The sequence below is a fragment of the Microtus ochrogaster genome, linkage group LG1 (assembly GCF_000317375.1).
Source record: "Microtus ochrogaster isolate Prairie Vole_2 linkage group LG1, MicOch1.0, whole genome shotgun sequence".
NCBI classification, from domain to species: Eukaryota; Metazoa; Chordata; class Mammalia; order Rodentia; family Cricetidae; genus Microtus; species Microtus ochrogaster.
The window spans coordinates 31394174-31420855 of record NC_022027.1 but is presented as its reverse complement, the minus strand read 5'-3'; the positions used below and the strand labels follow the sequence as shown (position 1 = coordinate 31420855).

General features: G+C 44.5%; 1 protein-coding gene across 2 annotated transcripts in view; it reads right to left on the bottom strand.

Annotated features, from left to right (window-relative positions):
• The window catches only part of Kit (KIT proto-oncogene receptor tyrosine kinase), a 76994-nt gene that overhangs the window by 13003 nt on the left and 37309 nt on the right, over nt 1-26682 (bottom strand). Inside the window, exons 5-11 of one of the 2 annotated variants that reach the window (XM_005359360.3) lie at nt 23517-23685; nt 18657-18846; nt 16570-16685; nt 3675-3789; nt 1902-2095; nt 362-468; nt 143-269 (exon numbers count right to left, since the gene is read on the bottom strand). In XM_005359360.3, the coding sequence (XP_005359417.1) occupies nt 143-269; nt 362-468; nt 1902-2095; nt 3675-3789; nt 16570-16685; nt 18657-18846; nt 23517-23685 (1018 nt within the window). The remainder of the gene's footprint in view (nt 1-142; nt 270-361; nt 469-1901; nt 2096-3674; nt 3790-16569; nt 16686-18656; nt 18847-23516; nt 23686-26682) is intronic. The other variant, XM_005359361.2, reaches the window with a different exon arrangement.

Here is a 26682-nt window from a genome sequence, read left to right as displayed (position 1 = left end):
CAGCCAACCTCTGTACGGTTTGACAGAAAGCACTTCTCGTTTCAGGCGAAACAAGACAAAGGAAGCTATGCAGGTTCCTTAAAAACACACTGTTATGTGTACACAGAGAGGGCCGGGTGGAAAGCCCCTGCTTCATACTGACCAAAACTCAGCCTGTTTCTGGGAAACTCCCATTTGTGATCGTAAGGAAGTTGTGTCGGGTCTATGTAAACATAATTGTTTCCATTGATCTCCTCGACAACCTTCCATTGTACTTCATACATAGGTTTCTGGAAGAGAAAGGGAAAGCCATGTCACCGGTTAACCATCAGCACCTCGGTCCCTGCGGCATCCGGGGGAGGAGAGCACAGTCAGTGGTCACCTGGAGGTATTTGTAGGTGAGGACCATCACGATGATGCCCATCATGCCAGCTGTGATGACAAAGCCAATCAGCAGGGGGGTGAACAGGGTGTGGGCTTGGATTTGCTCTGCAAGGGAAGAGAATTGTGATGGTGAGCTGTGGGCAGGACAACGGCCTGGCTACCACCACCTGTCCCCAGCCGAACCACTGCTCTCCTGGCGCATGCAGGGGACACATCTTACTCTGGGTACTCAAAGACATCACTCCCCCCTCTCTTTCTTTCCTTCTCTTATGTTAATACATTATTGTCACTATTATAGTATCATTCTGTGCTAGGGATGGAGCTGACACCGTGCCACACCCACATCCACCTCACTGGATGCATGAGCATCTTTAAAGATGTGAGTTGGGGACCAGATTACAAAGAAAAATCAACTGTCTGGGGCACACGCATGATGTTAATGAAAAGCGACGTCTGCATGGGTTTTCTCTCTAGGTGGTTTGCGTTTTCTTCTTTCTGTGCTCTTATGTTTTCTGAATGTTCTACACTGAACATAAACGTCTTTTACAGAGAAGAAAGGCATTTCTGAAGCACCCTTTCTTAGCTCTGCCTGGGAAAAGTAACAATACAGAGCAGTGTTATGGTTCTGTCCCTCCTTATATCCAAAAGCTGAGGGCATGCAGCTTTTTGGCATGAGCCCTATGGCCAATGCTAACCACCACAGGAACTGGGCACAAAACAAAACAAAAACAAACAAACCCAGAGCCCAGTTTCCCTGTCTCCTATGTGCCCACTCAGCAGTGCTTTCAAGGGTCATTGGGCCTGCTAGCCACTCAGGAAGCACAACTGGCTGGGCAAGGAGTGTAGCTCACAGACGGCCACATACAAAGCATGCAGAGTTCTGTATGATTCTGACAGTGCAGATGGGCAAGCATGTACAAACACACACACACCACGGAAGTGAGGGGAAAATCGTTTGCTGACAAGATCATATAAAAGACACTTAATATTTTGATACAAATATTTAACAAAATGTAACTCATCTTAAATAACTAAAATTTTAAATTGAACTTATTTATTATTTTGTTTGTTTCTGTTTCTTGAGACAGGGTTTCTCTATGTAATTCTGGCTGTCCTGGAACTCTCTCTGTAGACCAGGCTGGCCTCGAACTCATGGAGTCCACCTGCCTCTGTCTCCCCAGTGCTGGGCCTAAAGGCATGTGCCATCACATCCTGTGCATTTAAAAATTTTAAAGTGCCCCAATTATGTATCTGTACAAGGCAGGAATGTTCCCCTACTCAACTTATCTGCACACATATAACTTGTCGAGAAACTCATACAGGCACAAAGAGAACCGGTAAAACAAAATGGCCAAGATTACATTGGTAAAAGCACAAACATTATCACCAGACTAACATGGAATGAAGAGTTTGATGACAGCGTGGTATGATGCAGGCATTACCAGAAATGATATGGCCAATAATGAGATGGAGTTAAGATCATGGTATGGTATACAGAAGCTAAATATCCCCTTAAATTGGATTAAAAGGAAATATACCTTTGTTGTTACCTTTAAATGCAAAGTTAAAGAAGGCGGAACTCTTGCCCACATCGTTGTAGGCCTTACACTCCACCGTGCCGTTGTGACGGAGGACGCTGGAGTCTATGGAACTCTGCACCACCAGTTTCCCAAATGGTGACACAGACACGTTCTGGATCTGTACATCCACCGCTGGGATGGGAATGGCACACCTAGAAGAAAACAGCAGTGTGGGCTTACACCAGGAAGCTAAACAAAAGCACACGACCCCTTCATCTGGTACGCTTGCACGACTAGAAACCCAGACTCCATAAAAACTCCCTTTCACAACCAATCAGTCCAGAATGGCCCGAGGAGACTGACCCCTGGAGGTCCTCTGAGTACTGTCGGAGAGCAGAAAGAGGAAGTGATGGTCTAGAGATTGGACAGGGACCTGTGTCCTAACACCAAGTGCAGGGTTCCGTCAATTCTCCGCTGCTAGGTTTCTGTGGCATACTGTCTCAGGGGGGCTGAAAGAAAGGGATTCGAACAGCCACCGGCACCAGATCCTGCCACACCAGAGACTCTTAGAAAGAAATGAATTTGGAAAGGGTGCATGACGATTGAAGATAAAAAGGGTAGAGGAGGAAACTGTAGGAAATCAACAAGAATGAAAACAAGAAAGGTTCAAAAAGTGCAGGGGGGAGGAGCCTGAGGTCCAGAGGCAGAGGCGCATCCCATGTGTGCAACGACCACTCTGGCTAAAAGGATCTTCTCTCAGGAGACAGTCCCCAAAGGCCGCTTTTCCATGGCCTTCTCAGCACCTGCACACGCCAGTTGCTCATCTCGTCTGCTCCCTCTCTCCACCCACCAGAATTCAGATTCACCCACGCAGAGCAGCCGAGCATGGTGTACGCTAGACCAGTGTTTGGTGCACGGCTTGCTTCCATGTAAACATTTTACTCATGCCACATCATAGAAGACACAACATTCAGTCAGGGCTTTTATGCACCCACAAACAAAACATTCTGCTAAAACCCACACCAAAACAATAATCCAACATGATCAATCCCAATGCGTTGTCAGGAAATGTATTCCTTGAAAAATAAAATTTCTACCGCCATTCTGACTATTCATGAGGCCAAACTAAGCTTTTGAAGCTGGAGTATAACACGGTATTGGATGTGTAACAATGGCACATTGGCCCCTTTTTCATCTTCAGGTAATACGAGAGGACAATTTAAGGCTTAAGTGTGGACAGGGAGGGAAAGCCACACAACAGCAGATGTTCCTTGTTTCGGGGGCTGGGCGCCTAATCAAGGAGAAACAGTTTTTCAAACCCATCGCTCACAAACGCCATATGTATGTTGTAATTGTGCGATCATTACTTTTTGGTTACTTGGCAATTAACTTCTGAGGTAATTTTTTTCATGATGACCGCAGCCACATTTCCCACACACATTACCTCCTGTGTATAGAATGGAAATCTAATTACTCTGTCCAGGGAAATTGCTTTATCTACCTGCAGGCTAGAAATTGCATGATAAACCCAAAAAAGATAACCACCAAAATAGAGAAGGCATTCAGTAATCATTTTTCAGCAAACAAAATTAATGTTGGCCAGGAAAAATATAGCCATTATCCCTTCTTAAAAAGCCACAAAGATAGAGGAGAAAAAGAAGTAATCAAGGAGCAGCTTCTTATTCAATAAATAAATAAATAAATAGTAAGCCTGAAAACACGTTTGAAATGCAACTGGAGTATAGCCCTTCCCTTCTGAATTTTAAGCAGCGCCAAAAATAACCTTCTCACCTTTGCTCTGTTCCCGAACAAAAATACCAATCTATTGTGGGCTCTGGGAATCCCTCTGCCACACACTGGAGCATGCCATTCGGGAGCCTGTCAGACGTCCGGATTTCCGGTTTTGCTGTAGGGAAAATAGTCATATGTCAGTCTGCTAAACAACCCCGGGTGGCTTTCTCCGTCCTTTCTTATCCCATCCCTAGGTCCTTCCAGAGGCAGCTGAAGAACCTGACTTGCTGCTCTCCCAAACCAGGGTTGGGAGACACCCAGAGGTGGCATGAGGGTTCAGAGGGCACGGTGTCCAGGCCTGCACCGACCCTACCTGTCCACCTGAAAGCACAGGGATCCTGAGGAACTCTCTATAGCAAGAGGCTGCCAAGACCAACCTGACTGGCTTCTTCAGGTCGACAGCATCCTAAACTTAGACTCCTTGTCAATAGGAGTTCAAGCCACTCCACCTGCCCAGAGACTTCATGTCAAATTCTGGGCACTGGGATGGATGAAATTAGGAGTAGTTGTGGAAAAAATAGAAGCTATACTCTCCTTTTAAGAAGTACAAGAGGCAGCGCTGATAAAAGAATGGGATTGCTATACTTACGGTAAAGCTAAATCTTGAGAGTGAAGGGCAGTGCGAGCATCTAAACCTTTATTGCACACGAAACACAGACAGAAAATGGAAGAGGAAACCAGCCCCAGAGTTTGTTCACACATATATCTACAGCCCAAGTACAATCAGCAAAAACATAAATTGTACCAGCAGGAAGACTCTAATTTGACAGTCCTGTGTAACTACAATAATCAATTGATATTCAACAAATTCAAGTTCTTGAAATTACGTCTCAAGTGAAAAGAGGAACTTCTACTGCATGGTTCTGAGGGCGATATTCTCAACGCTAGTCCTCTGAGGACGAATGCAGTAGGCAGTCGCTAGTATGCAGGTAGAGAGTCACCGATATCACTGAAGATGAGCCCAGGCTACACGAACCGGCAAGGCAGGGTGTAGTGGACAATCCCAACTGATTTAGCTTCTGCATCCCTCTCCTAACTCTTCATTCATAGAAAGGGAACCATGGGGACCACCTTGCAGGGTGATGAGTAAGTGTGGCAAAGACCTAAGAATGTTGAGATGTTGAGATGTCCCAGCAGGTAGTTTGATTCCTGGGACCCACGTGGTGGAAGGAAGAACCAACCGCCACTAGCTGCCCTCTGACCTCCATGTGCACGTGGTGGTATTTGTACACTCTTACTTTCACAAGCATGCTGAGGCACATGACACACACTGTCCCGAAACACACACAACTAAGTAAATATAATAAATGTTTTTTAAAAAGAACCAAGAATGACTCACAGATATATAATGATGCATTTGTTGTTGTTGTTGTTATTATTATCATTATTACTGATCTGGCTTTCTATTGGAATGCTATGCTCCCCAATTAAGGAAGTTGACTACAGACTTAGTGGACAATATTTAACACCCTTCAAGCTCCCTTTAATGCTCTGTAAATTGTTTCTTTAGGACAGCGTGACAGTGTGTTTTAAGCTGAAGCACAGTGATTTCAACATCAATTACACATGAACTAGTCACGAGATCAGAGACAGAAAGACTGATGAGTCAAGAGCTTAAGGACTTCATTTCCCCAAAGGAAGCAACCATGATAAATGACATCTCTGAGAGCCACCGCTCAGCACCCCACCTCCTCGAAGGCAAGAAGGGTTGGCAGGGATTGGTGTCCACATGCATGACACACCCACCTGCCACTCAACCTGGTCCTGCTGATGGCAGGCCATTTGGCAAACACCACAAAAGAGCCACTACTCTCCAAAGCCATCCTCAAGGTAGGAGCATCCTTGAGAATTTGGATCTAATGCCAGCTTTCGCAAATAGAGCAAGAAGACGAGCCATCATCTTGCGAAAGCATCCATCTGGCAAGTTTCATTTAATTATCACGGGCAACTGTGGGATCAGGCTGAAAAGTAGGACATAAACAACAGTGGGCTCTTAGGAGAATGCTATTTTGCTGGAGACTGCAGGAGCCATTAAAACGGTGGGTCTCTCCAGACCCAAGAGTCATCTCCCTTTTCTCAGGGGACCCCACACTTCTCTCATCTTCAGATTCAACTCAAGAGTCATCTTCCTTTTCTCAGGGGACCCCACACTTCTCTCAAGCCAAGTGAGTAGGTCGCTATCTCCGTTCCTGGGGTCCTGAGGAGCACCCGATTTTGTTATTCAAGCTCATTCATGCTTTGCCTCCTCCATCAGACTCTCAATGGCCAGAGTGACATGTTAGACTAGCGACAGTGGACTGGTGGCAGCAAGAGCTGGTGGATGAATATGAGACTACCCAAGGGAACAAATGATTGATGTGACAAGGAGATAACTGGGAGAGGAGTCTTACTGAGGCTTTCCTGACCAGGAGACCTCGTCCCCTTATTCTCAAGACAGGGAAGCAAAAGACAGGAAATCTACAGGTATGCCTAGACACATGAAGTTAAAAAAAAATACTGACACTGACAATAAGTAGGGAAGAACACAAAGAGGGGGCAGAGATGGCAGGACTCAAACTTCTCAGGTTCATTAGGGATCTACTTATTTTGTCACTTGTCCTCGCTTGGGTCATCATGTCCTAAGATGGGTTTTTCTCAGGTTAGCGCAATGGAAGAAAGAATCCCTAAATGCTAAAAGGATACTTTATGACATTAATAGTGTTGACACTGGCTAGAAGGCATATGGATTGCTTCTACTTTATTCTTCCTACCTTTTTTTGTCATACAGTGAACATGGAGCTGAAAATGACTGTATAAAAACTTTCCATTAAAAAATTGGAACAGCGCAAACACAACCATCAATTATCCTTCGCTTTAGTGACATTTAGTGACAAGCTTTCTCTAGGATCCAAGCCTTCTAGCGTGACACCTGGTAGCAGTTACGTAATGACTGGACCAGGCCAGCAATGCTGTGGTCTGGCTGGACTACTTGTTCCAACGTTTGTTGATTAACTGAGTTGGTTTTGGTGGTGGTGTTTTGCTTTTTAAAGCTCCTCTCCCAGGTTGGTCATTGCCTGAGGCTAGTTGAATCCTTTTGCCCTATTGGGTCTCAGCAGGTCCTAAACTTTAGAAGTGCATTAGACTCTCTGAGAGAAGCTAAATAAAGATTCTTGCTCCAACCCCCAGCTTCCTCTGCAAGCTAAAGACCTGAGTCAGCACTTTGTGTGGTTCCTTTGCTGTTGTTTTGTTTTTTAAATAAAGCACCTTAAAGGACCCTCAACGGAGGCCAGGGCCAGAAGGGGTCAGGGCAGCAGCCCACGTGCGACAATCCAAAGGTGCACATGGGGACCAGTGTGTGAGTTCCTCCTACAATTTTGTTCCCTTAATCTTAGTCCCAGCCCTGTCCTCAATACTGGTGGTGTGACATCTCGTTCTGAAAAGGCTAAGGTACATTGGTCCAGCGTGGGCTGTCCATGGCAGGTTGTATTAGAATGTTTAATGCATAAAGAATGAGCTAGGTAGACCTGATTCCTAAAATGAAAATCTGAGCTTATCTGCATTTTATAAGTGGCTCAATGCACCATGTACGGCATTAAATATGCATTTCACTGCTAAAGATACATAACTCGTGCAATTCTGCAGGTTAAGTCAGAGCTGCAGCTTCTTAGACATTCTGAAATAAGTAGGCTACCAAATGACACATTCCCTAATTCCTCCCAAGTTGGGGTTTTTGATAAGCCTAAGAAGTGTCTAAGTTACATGTTTCTTGTGTAGGTTTTTAAAACCAGCCTTTTCTATTTGAACAGTATCGCAGACTTAAGCCATCTAGCGCCCCCAACAACGGCGATCAGCCTGTAGGCGGCCATTTGTTAATGAAATGTGAGAATTTGTTGCTCATGCAATTAAAATCCCAAACACTGGTTTACCCTGCAGATTGGTGATTTTGAAAAATATTCTTCTCACTACCATCAGGTCCATGTGGAAAGCAAGAACAAAATTAATTTTAAGAATGTGGTACATATATCAAGAGCTGGCAGCCAGCACTGGGAGGCTGCAGGCACACAGAAGGAAGCTGGGAGACTTGCCTTTCATTTGGTCTCCTGCAAGGAAGTGGCTCTGAGCAGAGATCTCTGGCCCTGCCCACCTTAACCAGCTCCCATGTGAATAGTTTGTCCACATTCTATAATCAGCCTGAGAGGGGACAGACTCGGGTCCCCAAATAATAAAGGACCAAATGGGTAGTGGTCAAAAGGATGGATTCCTGTTTTTATAACTGGGTTTGCTGGGACAGAATGGTGATGCAGTGGCCATGTTAACAATTTGTGGCCATTCTAGTTGGGTCTGGATAGAAGCTATAGTGAGTTCTGCCACAGTATTGTTAGCATGGGAGGGAATAGAGACCAGATCAAGCAGTAGCAAAATATCTGCAGCTGACCTTTTAAAAACAAGTTAAAGGAAATAGTATAGACACGTGTTACAGAGATCCTCAGAATAGATACTTTGGAAATATCTTTTGTCCCTTCATAGGGGTATCTAAAAGTGACAAATGGGTATTCTGGCTGTGTCTCATCTAGCCCAGGCTAACTTCAAATTTCCTAGGTAGCCAAGGATGACCTTGAATTCTAATCTTCCTGTCTCCCACCACATTCATTTACATTGGAGATCAAACCCAGGGCACCTCAGGCATGATAAGCAAGTTCTACAAACTGATCTACGTACACCATCAACCCCAAAATAGTCATTTTAAAACAGAAATTGGTTCGACAAACAAAAATAAAACCTTCAACTATGGTCTCCTATACCCATATATTTTAAACACAGAACCCATTTTAACAAAACACCACCTTAATGAAGTGGTATCCCCAGCTAAATAATGAGTTTTATTCTTTATTTTATTTTATTTAAAACTCTTTTGACCTTTTGAACTACTTAAATTTTTTTTCTGGATCCACTGGCTGCTCAAACCAAGTGGCCACATGGGAGCCCAGTTTTCTGAATCCCTGCTCTGAAAAGCCACCAGAAAGAACCCCTAGGAGCTGGGGAGCTGGCTCAATGGTAAAGCGCTTGCTGGACAAGAGCTAGGAAATGATAACTGAGGTTGGGAGCCCCAGCACCTACTGGGCAGCCCACTGGTAACCTCAGTACTTGGAGGCCAAGACAGGGCTTGCTGGCTCCCTAGGCTAGCTGAATCAGCAAGCTCAAGGTTCAAGGGAGAGACCTTGATTTAATAAATGTTCAACCTCTGGCCTCTACACACTGTCCACATGCATGTGCAAACACACGGGAACATGCATGGTGCCGCATACACAATTCAAACAAACATAGAACCCCTCCCAGTTTCAATATGGAATCCCCAAATAATGTCTCTACTTGGAAAAAGCCTCTTCAGCCAGGCTCAATGAGCTCAATTCATGGTTCCTCAGTGCTGAGTGGTCCAGATGTGAGCAGGGGACCCAAACACCCATCACGAAGCTATGCGGGCTGCCAAGACGCATAGGCACAGGTTGAAATGTCATTTTTCTCTTCTGCAAAGTAGGTAATTCATTTTGCCACATAATTCAGAGGATATTGACATAATGCCCACAGCAAAATTATGTACCTATTCTTGGATTAATTTAAATTCCCACTGAATTAGAGGCGACCCTGCATACATTTATAAACGAACAAGGCTAATGTGATGTAAAAACACACCTGGCTCAAATGAAAAGGAAATTTCCACACAGCAGAAGGTCCACAGTATAAAAGGACCATTCATGCAGCTGTCAGGAAGAGCCAGGGGGCATCGGCATCCAAGTTTACAGTCACACCCTGAACGCATTTCTCGGCTTTTCCACCATTTAATTAGGAAGAAACGGTTAGACCACCGGAGCCACATAAGCAATAAAGGGCCCAGGGGCCTAGGCAGGTGACTGCACTCTCTAAGAGGTTTGGCATTCACAGACACTCCCATGAGTGTCATGATTATCTCATCAGATATGAAGGAAAGGAATGGTGGTGGCACTGGACCAGAGAAAAATGTTTAGAAGTACATCTACTGCTGCCTTTTGTTCAGAAGAAAAGAGATTCAAGTTCTATGCTAATGGCTCGTTTCTGTATCTGTTTTCCTTCTAGTTCAACATCTATAGATAGCCCTTCTAGTACCTAAGAGAGTCTCTTTCTCTGAAGAGATTTTATGGTGTCACACAAGGGGCCGGTAAGACGGCTCAGGGAGTAAAGGCTCTGGTCCCCATGCCTGACACCCTGAGTTCAAGCCCAAGGATGGCATGGATGGATGTGTGTGAGTGCCAGGGAATGATGTTTAAAAATATATATATATATTTTAAACAAACATTTAAATTATTAGAATTAAATTTTTTACATAACTTTTTAAAACAACTGTTTAAAAGTCACATCAAAACATTACTCAAGCTGGGTTTAAGAGACAATAAAAACATGTTCAAGAACTGCCAGATCTCAAATAAATGTATGAAGTCTATGAATAGATTAATGTGAAAAGACCGGCAACTATTTTTAGATGGATTAACTACCATTCTAAAGACAACCTGAGAGCAATTCCTTAATTTCGCATGGTCCTGGGGACTGACAGTCTGTGGAAGACAGAAGAACATGAAACACAATGACAGATGGCGATTTCACAACTTCCACGCACTCGGGCAAGGTCATTCATTCAAGATTAAACAAGATGATTATAAACTCCTGACTGATTCCTTTTAAAACTCAGTCTCATCATTTTAGAGCCGTCATACTGTATAATGTCTCAAAACTGTATCAGACGTGGGCTCAAAGGAGTTATGAAAGACCCGTAGAAGGAGATACCACAGGGAATCTGTGCAAGACTGTCGCAGGGCTGGGAAAGACATTCTCAGGACATCTGTGCTCAGCATTGAAAAGCCAGGATATGAGCTAGCATAACCTCATTTGTGTTAAGATTTATTTATTTCATGTATATAAGTATTTTGCCTACATGTATGTATGTGTACCACGAAGTATGTGTCTGGACAGGGTCAGAAGACAGGGTCAGAAGACAGGGTCATAAGAGGGCAATTGATCCCCTGGAACTTGAGTCAAGGACTGTTGTGAGCCACCATGTGAGTGCTGGGAACCAAATCTGTATGCTCTGCAAGGGCATCCGGCTGATAGCCACATACAGATGGACAGACAGACAGAGGCAGAGAGACAGACACACACATACATGCATGAGCTAGAAGAAGATAATAAGAAATATTAACAATGAGAAACAGTGAAAACTGTTTTTGAAAACAAAACAAAAAAAAAACCTCTTAAATGGTAGCATAAAATTTGCTTTTCATTTTACTTCCTGATACATTTTCTGGGTTTACCAAACCTAACTTTTGAGGTAAGAAAAACTTGAATTTAAAAACATATAAGCAGATACATTCAACTACATTGTGGAACAGCCTGCATATAAATCACATGGCAAGCCCGTCTGCCAACAGCGAAGGTGGACCTGTCAAGCCAGCCATGTAGACCACTTCAGACCGCCTGCCAGCCATCTGGGTGGCCCACCTGGCTGGAATCTCAGGGTCCTTTACCAGTGAGAAAACAGGAAGTCCCTGCCCTCAGGGAAGACTCAGTTTGGAAGCCTGGATTCTGCCCTTGAAAGTTCCTCCTGGAACAAGACAGCAAAGTTACAAGTGACTACTACATTGCAGTCACCTTGGAAGGCCACAGCTTCGCAAAGCAAGTAAAGGGTCTGGACTTCCATGAAAGACCGCTCTAGTTACTGTTATTATTCTGTTTCAGAATCCCAGCTACTGACTGCAGGAGCAACACTCATAGCAGCACTAAAAGGCAAAAGCCTTTTAAAACAAAACCCCACAGAGAAAAGCATGTTGGTTCAAACAGCCACTTGTCTGGAAAATCTTACACCCTTTTTAATAGAAAGCAGGGATGCTGGAAATGCAACTCAGAGACAAGAGGGCCTCCAGAAGTCTTAGGCTTCGATTCCAGTATCCAAAATCTATCAATGAAGAGGAGGAAAGAGGAAGGAAGGCAGGGATAGACTATGTAGCTAAGGGGTGGGAGGCAATCTCCAGTTCTGCAAAGAGTTTTAGCTTTGCTCTCATTGTTCCATGAGGGGCCTTCTTCAAGGGCAGACTCACGCCAAGCCCCCAAATTGCACAGTCCCTTGAAGGCAGGCAGCCATTCTTGTCTTCACACACTGGTACAAAGACCCTGAGATTCCAGCCAGGTGGACAACCCAGATGGCTGGCAGGCGGTCTGAAGCCATCTCCATGGCTGGCTTGACAGGTCCACCTTCGCTGTTGGCAAATGGGCTTGCTTCTACCGAGCACGGCTCTAGCCATCTGTAACCGGATCTATTGATAACCCAAAACACATCGAAAGCAGTCTGGGCTTTGCAAGTACGGTCAAAGGGTAACTTTCTCATCACGGAGCTTCATTTCTGGTGATTTATTACTTTGGCTGATTTGGGCATACTTCAGTATCAATAAATAATCACGTGAGCACCAAGAAGGATGTTAATTATTTGATGCAGTGATTTAGAAATAATCCATTATTGAGCATTCCCTTAAATTGCCTCTGGCGCCCTGTTAGGGCCCTTACAGGAATGGAGTGAAGTAGTGGTGGCGCAGAGTCAGTGTGGTGTGGTCCAGAGTCAGTGTGGTGTGGTCCAGCCCTGTGGACTCCAGTGTAGCTTACCACCAGTCGGCTCTGTAGACTGCCCTGAGGGAGGTGAGCCCTTGCTGGCCCCTTGCCTGTGGACCTTAGTAGCCCTCTCCTCCATGGGTGATACTTGCCACTGAAGGAAACTTCTTAAGACTGAAGAGCTATCCATGACCCCGTTAGACCACATTTTTGGCTATCAGACGATGTTCAGAGGTCTGAACAATAACGAACATTATAGGAAGCATCGTTTTCTCCAACAACAATATAAGTAACTCCAAGACTCACAGGGATATTTGAGATTAAAAGTCAAAATAAATTTATAAAAAAAGATTTTGTTTTGCTGATCGCCCTTTGAAACCCACTAGAAAGTCTGTCCTTTATTCAAAAAGTACAGACTTGGAATGAGAGAAACAAATCCCAAAAGTCAAGTGAATGAGTTCAATTGAATGTCTGCATCTGGTCTTTCATTTCCTTCTCCTGGCAGACACCTCTGACCTGTGTGGTAACCGCCGCCAGAGGCTCCGGATAAGCAAGCCATGCAGTAATCCAGGGCGGTTTCTATCTATTAACTATTTCTCCCAGTACGAAAGGACAAGAGAAATGAGGCCTACCCACACAGAATTTTTCCCAATATCGAGAGGATTCTGGGAAAGAGTAGTATCTAATGGAGAAAGCACTTTGGAGTAAACTTTGGGCTTTTTACAATGATATGCTTCCCCCAAAGTTTCATTTGCAAGGGAAACACATCACCATTTTCCCCAAAGGGCATCAAACTTTTCAGAACCAAGAATTTGACTTTTACATACACCTTGGGTAAGCACTCCCAAGAGGACTTACAATAATGAAATTCAATGGGGGGAAAAAGTGTGACTTTATTTTGTGTTTATGATAACTCCAAGTCATATATATATATATCCGCCCCCCACACTAACTATACTGAAATCAACACGAGAAAATTTCAGAATAAATGGATTTCTCCAGAATTTCGACCACGACAAATCAAGGACTTGCATTAGCATTTCTTAGCACCGAATCTTATAAGCAATTATGCATCAGTGTCACTAAGTAGTCTGAATTCCTGTACTAACCCGGTGCATTTATTATCTTGACTTTTATTAATTCTAATTTTTGCAGAACATAATTCCTTTCCCCCTGGAGGCTAAGCTTATTTACAGAAGAAACCATGCATAGCATTAGCCATAACTGTCAGCGTTACTCTAGGATGTCAAAATGGACACCACTGATTCCCAGGGTCCCGATTTTAAAACAGCTTTGTTTGGTTGTTTGTTGGTTTCAAATACAGCTCAGGCTGGTGCCAACTCGCTGCAGAGCTCAGGATGACCTTGAACTTTTGACCCTCCCGCCTTGTGCTTAGGCTTGGTTTTATGCAATACTAGGGGCTGGAGCACAATAGAGAAGTGTTTTACCAATTGAACAACATCCCTAGCCCCTGATTTTAGCTTTTGATTTTAAGTCCACTGAAAAAACTAAAAAAGAAAGAAACCTAACCCATAATACTGTCAAGTATAACAGCAATTGTGACAGGCCTCATAAGAGGTGGACAGTTTGAACTACTGTGTTCACCGTCAAAGCCATTTGTAAATCCAATGTGCCTTCTGAGTGAAATGAATGGCTTCTGTCAACCTAGCATTTGCAAGAAAGTGACTGAATGAAAAGGCTTCCTGAAGAGTTTAACCTGGGAGAGCAGAGCCCGGTGCACCGACCTCCACACACCCAGAGTGATGAAATGGGGCAGGGCGAGGTGCTTGCTGGAGAGCCCAGCCCTAGACAAGAATTCTCCTGACAGGGGGGTGGTGGATCATGTTGGAAGTCAGTGGTGTTCCCCAGCAGACCTGACTGGAAATGACCCTGCCTGGTGGGGCCCGGCAGCGTCATAAATCAAACGACAGCAATTCTGCCACCAGAGAGAGAAAGAATCCTACTGGATTCTTACAGTCATGCCCAAGTGGCAGATGATAACCCTGGGAAAGGAGGGGAAAGAGTCACCTATCTAAATGCCCCTCTGGTCGAGAGGCCCAGGCAAAAAGATAACGGGGTGAGCTTCTCGATGGGTTCCATGGAACAAGCTCCCCTATGATCTGCTGCCTCTGATCCACAGAGGGAAAGCACAGGAATACACAAGTGGCATTTGGAAGGAGCGACCTGGAAGAATGTTTCTCATACCCGTGAAGCCTGGCGAAGCCTTATCCGATGTCCACCTGTTTCTTTATTTTGCTTCTCTATTAACTGGCTCTTACTGTATTTTCTGGAGTATTGATCAGCAATGGATTGCAGGGCTTGGAGCAGGTAGGTGAGAGGCGCCCAGTACACCCAGAATCAAGGTCTGCATGAACAATTTCTACATTATGCTTGCAAAGATACTCATTTACCTACTGTCGTCTCTTAAATTAGTTGAATATTAAGGTTTCCAGAAGTAGGTAATTTTGCCCATGTGTAATATATTAAGCTCCCTTGATTAACATCTGAATTAATCTAGAAATATTTGAATTGAGGGCCAATGAGATACCAAATAATCAAAACTGTTCTGAGGAACAGAAATATTAATTAACATTTCCTTTGGAAAGGAGGAGCTCTGGGGTCCAGGGTTTGGGATCGTTCACCCCACCCCACACACCGTTCCCCTTCAAGGAGGCAGAGCAGTCAACAGGGATTCTGGAAAGGTCAGTAACATATCACGTAACTCTCTAGATGGCAAGAAAAAGCAGTCCAGAGCAGAGCTTTGCTAGCTGCCTCCCTTCTTCAATAACAAATGGATCTGACCCCACCCAACCTGCTATCAAGAAAGGCGGGGCCAAACGGAATGAATAAATACATGTGAAACCACAGCAGTAAGCTGTTCCAGGGCGGGAAGAAGCTCCCCTCGTGTGGTGGCATTTCACTTGTATTTTAATAAATAAATAAACAAACAAACAAACAAACTTGCCTGAGGATCAGAAAAGTAAAACAGCTACCCTGGGCAGCCTTATAGACCAGGCATCAATAACACACACCTTTAATCCCAATTAAATTGCCACACCAGCATGCCATAGCAACCAGACAGCAATGGTGCACGCCTCTAATCCCAGCCCTAGAGAGGATTATAAAACAGGAGGAGACTGCTCTTGGTCCATCTCATTCTGAGACTCTTGGAGGCGGGATCACCATTTCAGACTGAGGTAGAGGTAAGAGCCAGTGGCTGGCTATTTTGCTTTTCTGACCCTCAGGTTGAACCCCCCAACTTCTCCCTCTGAATTTTTATTAATCGTGCTTCACCCTTGCTGTGCCCCCCTCAGTCTACCCTACCCTCCCACCACCATCTACAACCACTGAGGGTTGTGTACTAGCTTCCGGCTTCAGTTCTCTACTTCCTGGTTAGTCATAAGGTGAACAAGTTAAGCTGCAAGCTCCTACTGCCACAGACCTAACCCCAGAGCCATGCCCTCCCTGTCCCCACAAGCATGAACCCCAAATCCCCTTCCCTCAAGCTGCTCTTCTCCAGCTGGATGATAATTCTTAACAACAGTCACATGTTTACTGGGCCACCTTCTGGAACACTCAGGTAGGTATAATTCTTCCTTGAGAAGAAACCCTTCACTGAGCAGAAGCTACAGCAAGGGTTGACTCCTTTCGACTTGGCCTCCACCTCCGCTTAGATATTCTCTAAGAAGCACAGTAGTGCAGGACTTTGGTGTTGAGTTCCCATGATGACAGGCAGTTGCCCCCCCACCAAACCACTTGCGGTCTGCTCCCTTGGTACTCCTAAAATACTCAGGATGACCCATCGAGCTGGGTCAATATCGCATTGATCTTAGTGGGCGAACAATCTAAACATAAATGGTATATCACAGCCTGAAGAGAGAACGCTCTGGGAAGAAAAAATTCATATCAGGGCTTAACAGTACCTCTCCCCCACCCAGCGGCAAATCCCAGCTCCCATTCAACATCTGGCTCTCCAGCTAAACAATCAATAATAATACACTTTCTCTTCACCCCTAATGTCAGCCTCCCCAGGCTCCTCTGTTTACTTCAGAGGCGGCCTTCAGAAACTCACACCGCTTCTGCAAGGTCGTGTGGCCAGTGAAATGTAGGACAGGGAATCGGCTTCTCTTCCAACCACCAAACCACGAGGTCTTTGTTAAGGTCAAAATTATCATGAAACATTATTTACATAGCACACAAGAAACGCAGCTTGGCAGCTGTTATACACACGAGCTGCTGCGTGCAATAGCACCAAATAAAAAGATAAGGAGTCCTGCAATTTACTTACTGTTCACATAAACGTTAAATGTCACGGAAGCGCTGACATCAGAGTTGGACACCAGGAAGGTGTAAGTGCCTCCTTCTGTGCCTTTTAATCTGGTCAGATGAAGTTCGCTGGCGTACCTGCAAACGAAGGACAATCAATCAGCCCCCTGTGGACAGTCTGTCCTAAAATACAAGTCTCTGGTGCTGTTTCTACTTGGAAAGAGATGCCTATTGGGGGAAAAATATCAATGAGTCATTGGATTCACACTGACATGCACATCACTGCTTTTGGGACAAAAACCTGTGTGTGAAGACACAGTAATAGGCTAGCCAAGCCTTTGCCTACCTGCCCTGGGCTACCCTCCCGACCACTTCCTATTCTGCACACTGTAGAGTACCTTGAACTCTTGTCCCAGCTCAATAGTCTGCACACACCCTCTATCTTCACATCAATTCCTCAGGCCCTTGGGATCCACGTAATCACAACCTCCTCCCCCCATTGTCACCCTGCCTTGCTTCTGTCAATAACAAACGCTCTGTTCCTTTGACTCCCAGGGTTGCCGGCAATATTTGTTATTCAAGTGTCTACTGCTCTACTCAGGGCCCTACAAGATGGCTGTGAAGATGGGACACTGTATAACCCATGAGCTGGTGTGAGCTCTAGATGGACGGATCAGCTGTGCAAGACCATGGCCAGCTACCCTGCGTGGTGCCCTTGCTCTATCTTTCCACCACTCAGTAGACAAACTGCCACTAGATCAAACTTCCTAATCTCAACCTCGTGTGTAGGTGCCCCTCTCTGCCCTGTGCCTCTCTCCGGGCCTATTTCCATGCCCCCTTGGACCACTGTTATGGGATGCAGTTCAGCATACCTCACATCTGTACCCTTCACCCAAGGGTCCCTTTGAACAGCCAGGTACAGCAGCTCAGTGCAGAGTTCCCTAAGGTCCTTCCTCAGCAGCTTTCCTGTTCCCTCAGCTTTCCCTCTGCAGAAATCCCACGCCACTGAACTCCTGTCTCAGGCTCGGCTTCTAGGGAACTGGGCCTGTGGCAATTCCTTTTTAAACAAAGGCATGCAAGGTCCCAATGTAAGTGCCCCTCACCTCAGCCAGGCCTCTCCTACTGGGCAGGCACCAACTGGGCCATTCCTTCCCCAACTCCTCTCCTGCTTGGTACTCCCCAACTCCACCCTCTTCAGCCCAACCAGCAAGAGTCCAGGCTAGCCTATCCATTCTCACTTCTGTTCACCCAACAGGCAGCAGCTCCGGAGTGAAATAACAAACCCCACCCAGCCCCTTCCTAGTCATTTGACCATGGTCACCTCGGTTCACCCTTCTGGGCTTTGGTCTCCTCATGCACAAAAATGGGGGATTAAGAGTGCTCCGGAGCCAGTGAGAAGAGTGGGTGAAGACGCATCCAACACGAGCACCTGAGTTTGATCCCGGGAACACATGAAAAAGGCAGAAGGCGAGAACTGACTCCTAAGGGCCTCTGAGCTTCACGCGTGCTGTGGGACGCTCTAGGGGTGCATCATGCCACTCGCTGTGTCGTTGACACAGCTACACAATAACAAACTCCACTTAAAAAAAAAATTAAGTGTCCTTCTAAGATTTATGCTGAGACAGGTCAGGCAAAAATGACAGAAACAAATGAAAGCACACAAGGTATAGTTACTGCTACTATTGGAACTATAATGTTTCAAAGATCTAATAAGAGATCTGATAGCAAAGAAAAGCAACTGATCACCTGGCCCAAAGCTTAATAATTCATAGTTATCAATAGTTACCCTCAGAGTTTTAATAAAGTAGTGACTATTCTATCTTCCCTTTCTTCCTAAGGAGAATTCTTGTGTCCTGAAGATGTGACAGTCATTGCTTTGGGTGACCCTTAGAAACTAAGAGAAACGTAACCCCCGCTTTCCAAACGAGAAACTGAGTCGGCATGCATACACCTGCGTGCAGTGAACATTCTAACCCACGCCAAAATGGAATCCTCAGGCCGAGGACACGAGTGGCCGGGTCACCAGGACCTGGGAAGGCAGCCGAGAAGGCCGGGTCACCAGAACCTGGGAAGGCAGCCGAGAGAGAAGGACTCGAGTCCCTTTCTTACCTGATGTTACTTTTATTATCAGACTTGAGATAATCCTCCCACTTGTTAGGGGAGGTCCTGTTCATATATATCCATTGCTGATGTTCAGGTTTGGGGTAGGCCTCATATTCAACCACCAAATCCACATTTTCGCCGTCGTTTACAAATACCGTAGTATTCTTCACGGGGAAGATGTTGATGAATCCTTTATCTGATTGTGACAGAATAAGACAGCCATCAGTATTCACAACTGACAAGGGACACACGCCACCTTAGGATTACAAAAGTGATGATGACTCCCAGTGTTGATGAGCAGAAGCCAGGGAGAAGATAAGCCCGCCTCTGCCCTCCTCCTGCTCTTCACTCCGCCCTTGGGTGAGAAGAGGCACACACCCAAGTCCCCGCCTTGTATCATGCATCACTAGCAATTCCCTAAAAGGTCCTCTCCAGCCACTGTCTCCCACACTTGGGAGGTTCAAGGCCAGGGGGTTTTACTAAAATAACCCCCATCTAGACCTGGAATAATTACAAACGTAGCAAGAAAGTACCACCACCGAGTGAAGGCTAGTCCGAGCTCTAATGTGTGATGAAAATGATACAGAAAACATCATTGTGTATCTGAAGAGAAGGATCCGGCCATCAGTCAGACACCGTTTTAACACGAAAACCGGACTCTTGCTTCTTAGGGGGGAATAGTGGAGGGTGGCTTTGGAAGCAACTAAAGGAGAATATTGTGAAGGGCAAATTTGAATTAAGGAAAGAGGACATTAAACTACAGCTATGGGGGGAAGAATGTTTAGCTAAACCGGTAATTAAAATATGGAGAGCACTTTCCATTTATTAAAAATAGCAAAACTAATTTAAAATAAACCCAAGAATCTCAAGTGTGTTCAAAGAAGCGCAGAGAACCACACACGACAAACTGGCACGCTTCTTCTCAGAACCCGTGAGCGATCGAGATTTTCTTTTTTTAAATTATCTATTTTTAAGTCTAAATCCTATAATTTCCATTTGAGGACTCTTCTTAAAATGGGTTAGAGATGCATGAAGTGCTATTTGTACAGGTTACAATAACTCTCGAAATGACAGAATGTTGGTGAAGTAAATAATACAGCCTTCGAAATGGCCACATAACAATCCAAGAGCCAGTCTGAAAAGGAGCAATAAACTAATTGCCCAGTTTTATTTTTTTATAGCCACCATTTAGGGGATGCTCACTATGTGCCAAGAACTGCCCCAGGCACTTTAGCACACATTTTATTTAATAATTATGACATTATGTCATTCTGGAACATAGAGCTGCAGCCTCTAATTTATAGATGAAAAGCAGGTTATGGGTTTTCTCTGCATGCATGTATGTTGTGTTTGGTGTCTGGGGGTATGGTACATGCACATAAATAGCAGAAATGCCTGTCAGGCTAGAACAGCACGCCAGGCGCCTCCCTCACCACGGGCCAACCTGATGCCTTCAGACAAGGTCTCCCACTCTGTCAGAGACCCACCATTTCAGCGAGAATGGCTGGCAGGGGAGCTCTCAGGACTTGCCCAGCTCTGTCCCCCGATAGGGGGCTACAGTCATGCAAGCCATGTTTGGTTGTTTTTATGTAGGTGCTGAGGATTTGAATTCCACTTCCTGAGGTTTGCAGACTGAGTGCTCTTATCCACTAAGTCATTTTCCCAGCTCCAGGTTAGCGACGGAGAGATAACTCTAATTTACAGGTAATGCTTGTTATCTCTAATTTAGAGGTGAAATTGATGATTTCGATTTGGATCCAAAAACATAAAGCAAAGTCTAGCTTCGAACACAGGTCTAAGAGAAGCCAAGAATGGCCTCTTTTTTTAGAGTCTCTATACATGTTAAGTGAGAGAGAATAAGAACATGAATAAAACTGTATGTATAATGAATAATGAAAACCCATATACAAAAACAAGCAAAATACTCAAATCTTTAAAATCAGCTACATCAAGTTAAAGTTTAAATTTTATTCTATTTCATTTTCAAATGCTTAAAATTAATTGTAAACTTTCACTTACTTTGCATTATCTGCATATATACAAGAGACTGTCACTGCAGTTGGGTTTTTTCCCCCCTTTTTTGGCTTTTTGAGAGTCATTACAGTTTTTAATGCTCGCTGGTTGCCTATAGGTTCAGAGTAAAAAACTGGTTTGTTCCAGTGTCCTCTGGCTACTGAACCAATTCGAAAAGGATTATTTTCAGGGTGGAATGAAAAAAAAAATCTTCCAAAATAAAAAAAAAAAAACTGGAGTTGGAGCTGGTCCTGTCCTAACATCAGAATCACGAACAACATAAACCCTGCCACTCTTTAAGACAAAGCAGGGGTTTTTATTGTTTGCTAGATCTTGCTATATTAAAAGAAGAAACGTTGCACGCCAAGGTCATACATCCAGATACTGCACAATGAAAAACATATCATAGTTACCATAAAGCAAATATGTAAGTGGTCCTAGGTTTTCTATAATCTCCTTTGCTCAATATTGGTGTTATGATTAAGGCTATTCCTCCCACCGGCCCATAAGTTAAAGGCTTAGTTGCTAGCAAAAAGGCTTGTTGGAAGTGACTGGATCATGAGGGGTCTAAATTCATCAGTGGGTATCCATTGGTAACTCTGCTGCTGAATGGAACAGGAAGGGGTCTGTTTGAAGCAAACGGGGTCATTATGGGTATGTCTCTGAAGAGTCTGTCTTGTGCCTGGTCCTTTGTGAGCATCTCTCTGCCTCTCTTCCGCCTCCTGCTCCCACCACGATGCTCCAGACTTGCCTCAAGTCTCCAGAAGGAATCATGAGCAATAGAATCTTCCCTCCTTTGAACTGCTTGTGTTGGGTGTTTTGCTATACTAACAAAGGCTGACTTAACACAGTAGGATTATGTTCTGTGGTGGAACGAAGCTTTACATTTCTATAACGTAAGAATTATTAAGACTCTACCTTAGGTACTATAACATAAACAGAGACTAAACAAACTGCTACATTCAGTCGTTTTTCAAGTACCCCTTTATTAAGGAATTGGTGGCACATTAACTTCCAATCAGGCTCAAACGCTATGTCTGACACTCCCATAAAAATCTCCCTCTCCTCATCTCCAATGCTGTGGGAGCTGGAGATTGCAGAGAAAAACGGGAGGGCATTAGACAGCCAGTGGCAGAGCCCCTAACCCAAACCCAGGCCCGATTCCATCCGCTCTTGCCACAAAAAAACGGCCAAAGGGTACTGTGGGAGATGGTGGGTGTACTCATTTGCTCTGCGATCATAAACATTTTATGATCTAGATGCAGCCCTGCAACATGAGTCGTGGGCCTTCACTGTACACAATTCTAAATATTAAAGAATAAAAATAAAAGTCAGCAGGATCCCACAGTCTTACTCTAACGCCCATCCCAGGTTGGATCGGAACCCCCTCACTGTCCTTTCCTGTTCCTATCCCACCATGACCGGCTCCTAACCCACGGTAAAACCAGCTTCGGATTTCACAGCCACGGGGCTGGCTTTCCAGTCACACACTTCCAATTCTTGGAAACTGATGAATGGATTTTTAAAATCCGATTACATACTACAATATGCTCAAAACATCCTTCCTAATTGCTTTCTGGAGCTGAAGAGGATATATCAACATGCTCCCTAATCAACTTAGCAAATTAGTGCTTATGGAGTTTAATATTTTAAAAGCATAGCCCTCTATTCAAATTAATAAATGGCTCACGATCACATTTGGGGACAGAGGAGCACACTTTCTGTGTGATGACTCTATAATTACAAGCGGAGAATCTTCTCTGTGTTCATCTGTTGAGAGACTTCCCATTAGAAATTTGGGCAGAAAACACCAAATTTTTATGACATAACTAAAGGGGGTTAAAAAAAAAACACACAGAGCTCTGTTCCATAAACTGCTGAAATCTGGGGTGGGGAAAAAAGAGAGAAGAAAACAAACAGTACTTTGATTTATCACTGCTTACGAAGATAAGTTTCACCGTGCTACATGTGGGCTATCAAAAGGCAAGTAGCAAGAAAATGGTTGCATTAAAAAGGTATGAATATATATAACTTTGCAATTCAATTACATTAAAGATGGACAATGAAAAAAACACATAGGAACCAAAGAATGAATGAAAAAAAAAGAAAGAAGACACCTATGAATAAAATAATTTTGAGACAATTATTACTGGTCTGGGTAAAACAAAAAATAACAAGGAACCCACTATGTGCTGCCTCTCTTTAAGAGCAGCTGCCTGGGGGAATAAACACTTGTGGAATGTCTAGCCTTGGGAAGACCAAAGCTAACCCTACTCTACAGAGCAGATGTGGAGACTGGGGCAGAGCGAGGACCTGCTCTAAGCAATGCTCACCAGGACCAATCCCGCCTTCCTGAAGGCCTCAGCGATGAAATTTCAAGCTACAGTGAGCAGGGAGGGAGAAGAGCAAAAAAGGCTGGAGAAGCCCAATGACTAAAGCCGACAACCGGCAAAAAACAAAGTATGGAAGACAGAGAACTCCTCCAGGCTCTATGCATCTTTGATGCCTGACAAAGAACATCTATGGTCATTTCCAGGCTCATATCCCCCAGCAAAGGCTACAGTGTGGGGGCAAAGTCAGGGTGTGCTCTGCTTGCTGGGGGAGAGGAAGGTGGGAGCACAGAATGAACTCCAGGGGCTGTTCTCCATTGTCTTTTGGGGCCAACTGGTAGGATATGGTTTGGTGTTCTTCTGGCAAGAGGCTCCAGGGATAACATTCACTCATTCATTCATTCGGCGATAATACATTCTACGAATCGGTTCTTAGAATCCCATTTGCATAAAAAGGAAACTATCTAGCAGTTTCTCCTCTCACTATTGCCGGTAATTTATACATTCCCATAGAGATATTTACCTACTACTTTCAAGGTTGTTGTGACATTTGCGGATCCAAAAGTATTATTGGCATAACACATGAAGACTCCAGAATCGTTAACTCTTGCCGAGCTGATAGTCAGTGTCTCCTGGCGTTCATAATCGAAGTCACCCCGATGCCAGCTACTCTGTTTCACCTGCGCTTTAGCCTGCGGTTTTCAGAAAGGGAGGGGGGAAAATCAAAGATTACCATATAATTTATATTCAAGATCTTTCCTAAATTAAAAATAGCAGCAATTAACTTCTCCATATTAGCATTCATTATACACTACTGAGGAGGAATAATAAGGCGTCGTGACAAGCCTGTCACTAGAACCCTTCATATCACAGGATTATATTGAAAGATAGTCATTATGAATGATTGGGGGAAAATGAGAAAAATTCATTCCAAGTTCTCCGTCGTATTAGATTTTTAGTTGTCCCCACGGAAGAACTATTACAGAATACTGATGTTTCATAATGAGTCAGCACACTTGCATCATAGGAACATTTCTGACCCTACCCCCTTGAAGGCAGGATCTCCATGTAGCAGCCCAAAATAGCCCAGGGTAGCTTCTAACTCCCTATGTAGCCAAGAATGACCTAGAACCTCTGCTTGAGCGTTGGCATCACTGGCCTACTCCGCCTGGGGTCACTGGCCTATGCCACCATCAGGCAGTTTCTGCTGCGCTATGCACTGAGCCCAGGGCTTCACACGCATGCGTGCTAGGCAAGCAGGCTTCCGCTGAGCTCCATCTCGAGTCCCTCCTGTTACCTTTTCATGTGTGCATCTAGGGACCAAAAGGAAACATATAATCTCTGTATTAACATTTAGTCTCTTCCAAACTAAAATGAGAGTCACAATACGTACAGCTGACTTGGAGGTTCACCACAGTTAATCAACCCTGTCACATTTTCTGAACTACAGAAGGGACGGGGCACATGACACATACAAGACCACATCACAAAGCATTTGAGCAGGCTGACCAGAAAGGACCATGGCTCTGCCCTTGTGACATAGCTCTTGTGATCTGGCTACAGACCACACATGGAGAGATGCTTGCATGGGAAGTACCACAGGCAGCCAGTGCTAGGCTGCATTTGCTGCCATGCGCACAATGTGTGTTGCTGTTATAATGGGAAAACAGCCACTAAAGAACACAAGCAAGGAGGAGCTGCTACTGGGCGGCCAGTGCTTGTAATGGGAACGATGCTAGAAAGGAGCTTGGCAGGACCCGCAGGTCCTCAGATCATCTGTGTCTAAGGAACAAGACAGAAGTTCCAGGATGTGACTGCCATTACACTTGAAACAACATGAATTTCCATCAGGTGGATGTCACAGTGAAGACTATGACTGTTTAGGAAATGAGAGAAATTTTTTTTATTACTTAGCACAGGAGGGGGCAGGGCAGCTCACCTCTGTAGAGCCAACATTTAGCAGCTGAGACAGGCCAACGGCCACAGATTCAAGGCCAGCGTGGGCTACAATAGTGAGAAGCTATCACAAACAAGCATCAATCTTACAACTGCAACCAAGTGAAAAGGCACAGACAATGGGAAAAGACAAGAGAAACAAACATGGCAAACACACAGGCTACCTGGCCACTTGTGACCATGGAACACGCACTCCAAATGTGGTGGCTGTGAGACCATATACAAGATATGCCAGATTCTGGCTACTTAGAATTAGCTAAGATGCAGAATACATTAATAACCTTTATGGTAATTTTAGTAAGAAATGATGGTATTTCTTATTTCTGAGTCAAATATGACATTAAAACCACTTACTTTTGGAATGTGTCTACTGGAAAGTTTTAAATAGGCTGTGAAGGTCACATTAGATTTCCATTATATATACAGCATTGCTAGCGACAAACACAGACAATGCCTTTCTTTTTTCCTCGTATAATTATAGTTTAAGAACTGTTATTTAGGAATGGAGACCAAAGGCCTTACACAGGCAAGGCAAGCGCTCTGCTACAGAGCTGACACCCAGCCCACGAGGTTTGGAATCCCATGACATTAAAATAAGCATGCATAAAAGTTGATGGCCTGAGGATTAATAAAAGAGAATCTATGTGGCCATTAATTGGCTGTGAGCTCTTGATCAAGTCAAAGACACAGCTGGCCTCGGCCTCTGTTTCCAAAAGGTGTGAGCTAACAATAGTGCTTCAAACGCTGTTCCCATACAGACAGCTGCAGGTTTCAGGCCACTACTTCTAGGTGTTTATAAGTGTAAGGAAGCTGTCATTCTCCCACATAGGATCACTATCCAAACAAAATGAACCACCCTCATGATGGCCTTCAGGCCACTCTTTCTGAATTCTCTCCAAAGCCACAGTGACACCGAGCAGATGGGACACCACTCCCTTTTAGGGTCAGAGAGTTCCCAAAAGGGCGCTCAGCACAAACTCTGAGATGGATGGTCAGGGCAGAACAAAACAGCTTGGTCAAAAATGGCGTCCTAGCAACACCTCAAGTCAAAGACCACAACTTAGCAACCACCAAGCTCAGAAGTAAGAGCGAATAGAAACGTTAGCGTTTGGAAAGCACTAGGAAAGCCAGCCGAGATCAACAGCCACCACAGAAACCCCGAGACGTACGCTTGAGCAAATAATCACAGCCAATCATAGGATCGCATTGTGGCTTCCATTTCTCATGAGTGAAACTTCCTCTAAATGGTCAGGAGCAAATATTATGGATTTTTTAAATAATCTGATAGTGCTAACAGCATTCCAAATTATGCCAAAGGATCAATAAAAGATTCCTGGTGAACCCTGGCCGAGAGCCAAGAGCCCCATCTGCAAGTCACACATTGCATGCTGTCTGTGCATGATTTGCTTTGCTTTAACCCTTGGAGGCACACACTGGGCGCTCCCCGAAGAGTCCTGAACACTAAAGAATTAGCTAGCATCGCCAGAGGGTTAATTGGGAATGGCATGAGGGCTCCTGGGAAATGTGGTTCAGAGCAAAACCACCTGGGGCAATTGAATTTCTCATCTTAACAGGGCTAATTTCCAAATAGACATACACACACACACAGCCTAAATTGATCTCTCATCTGAAATCAAGAATTTATAGAAAGCCAATTAATATGGGATTGCGCTCTGTAAGGTTAGCCCAAAATCCATATAGAAGCTATGATTTTTATTACATTAGATGGTCTA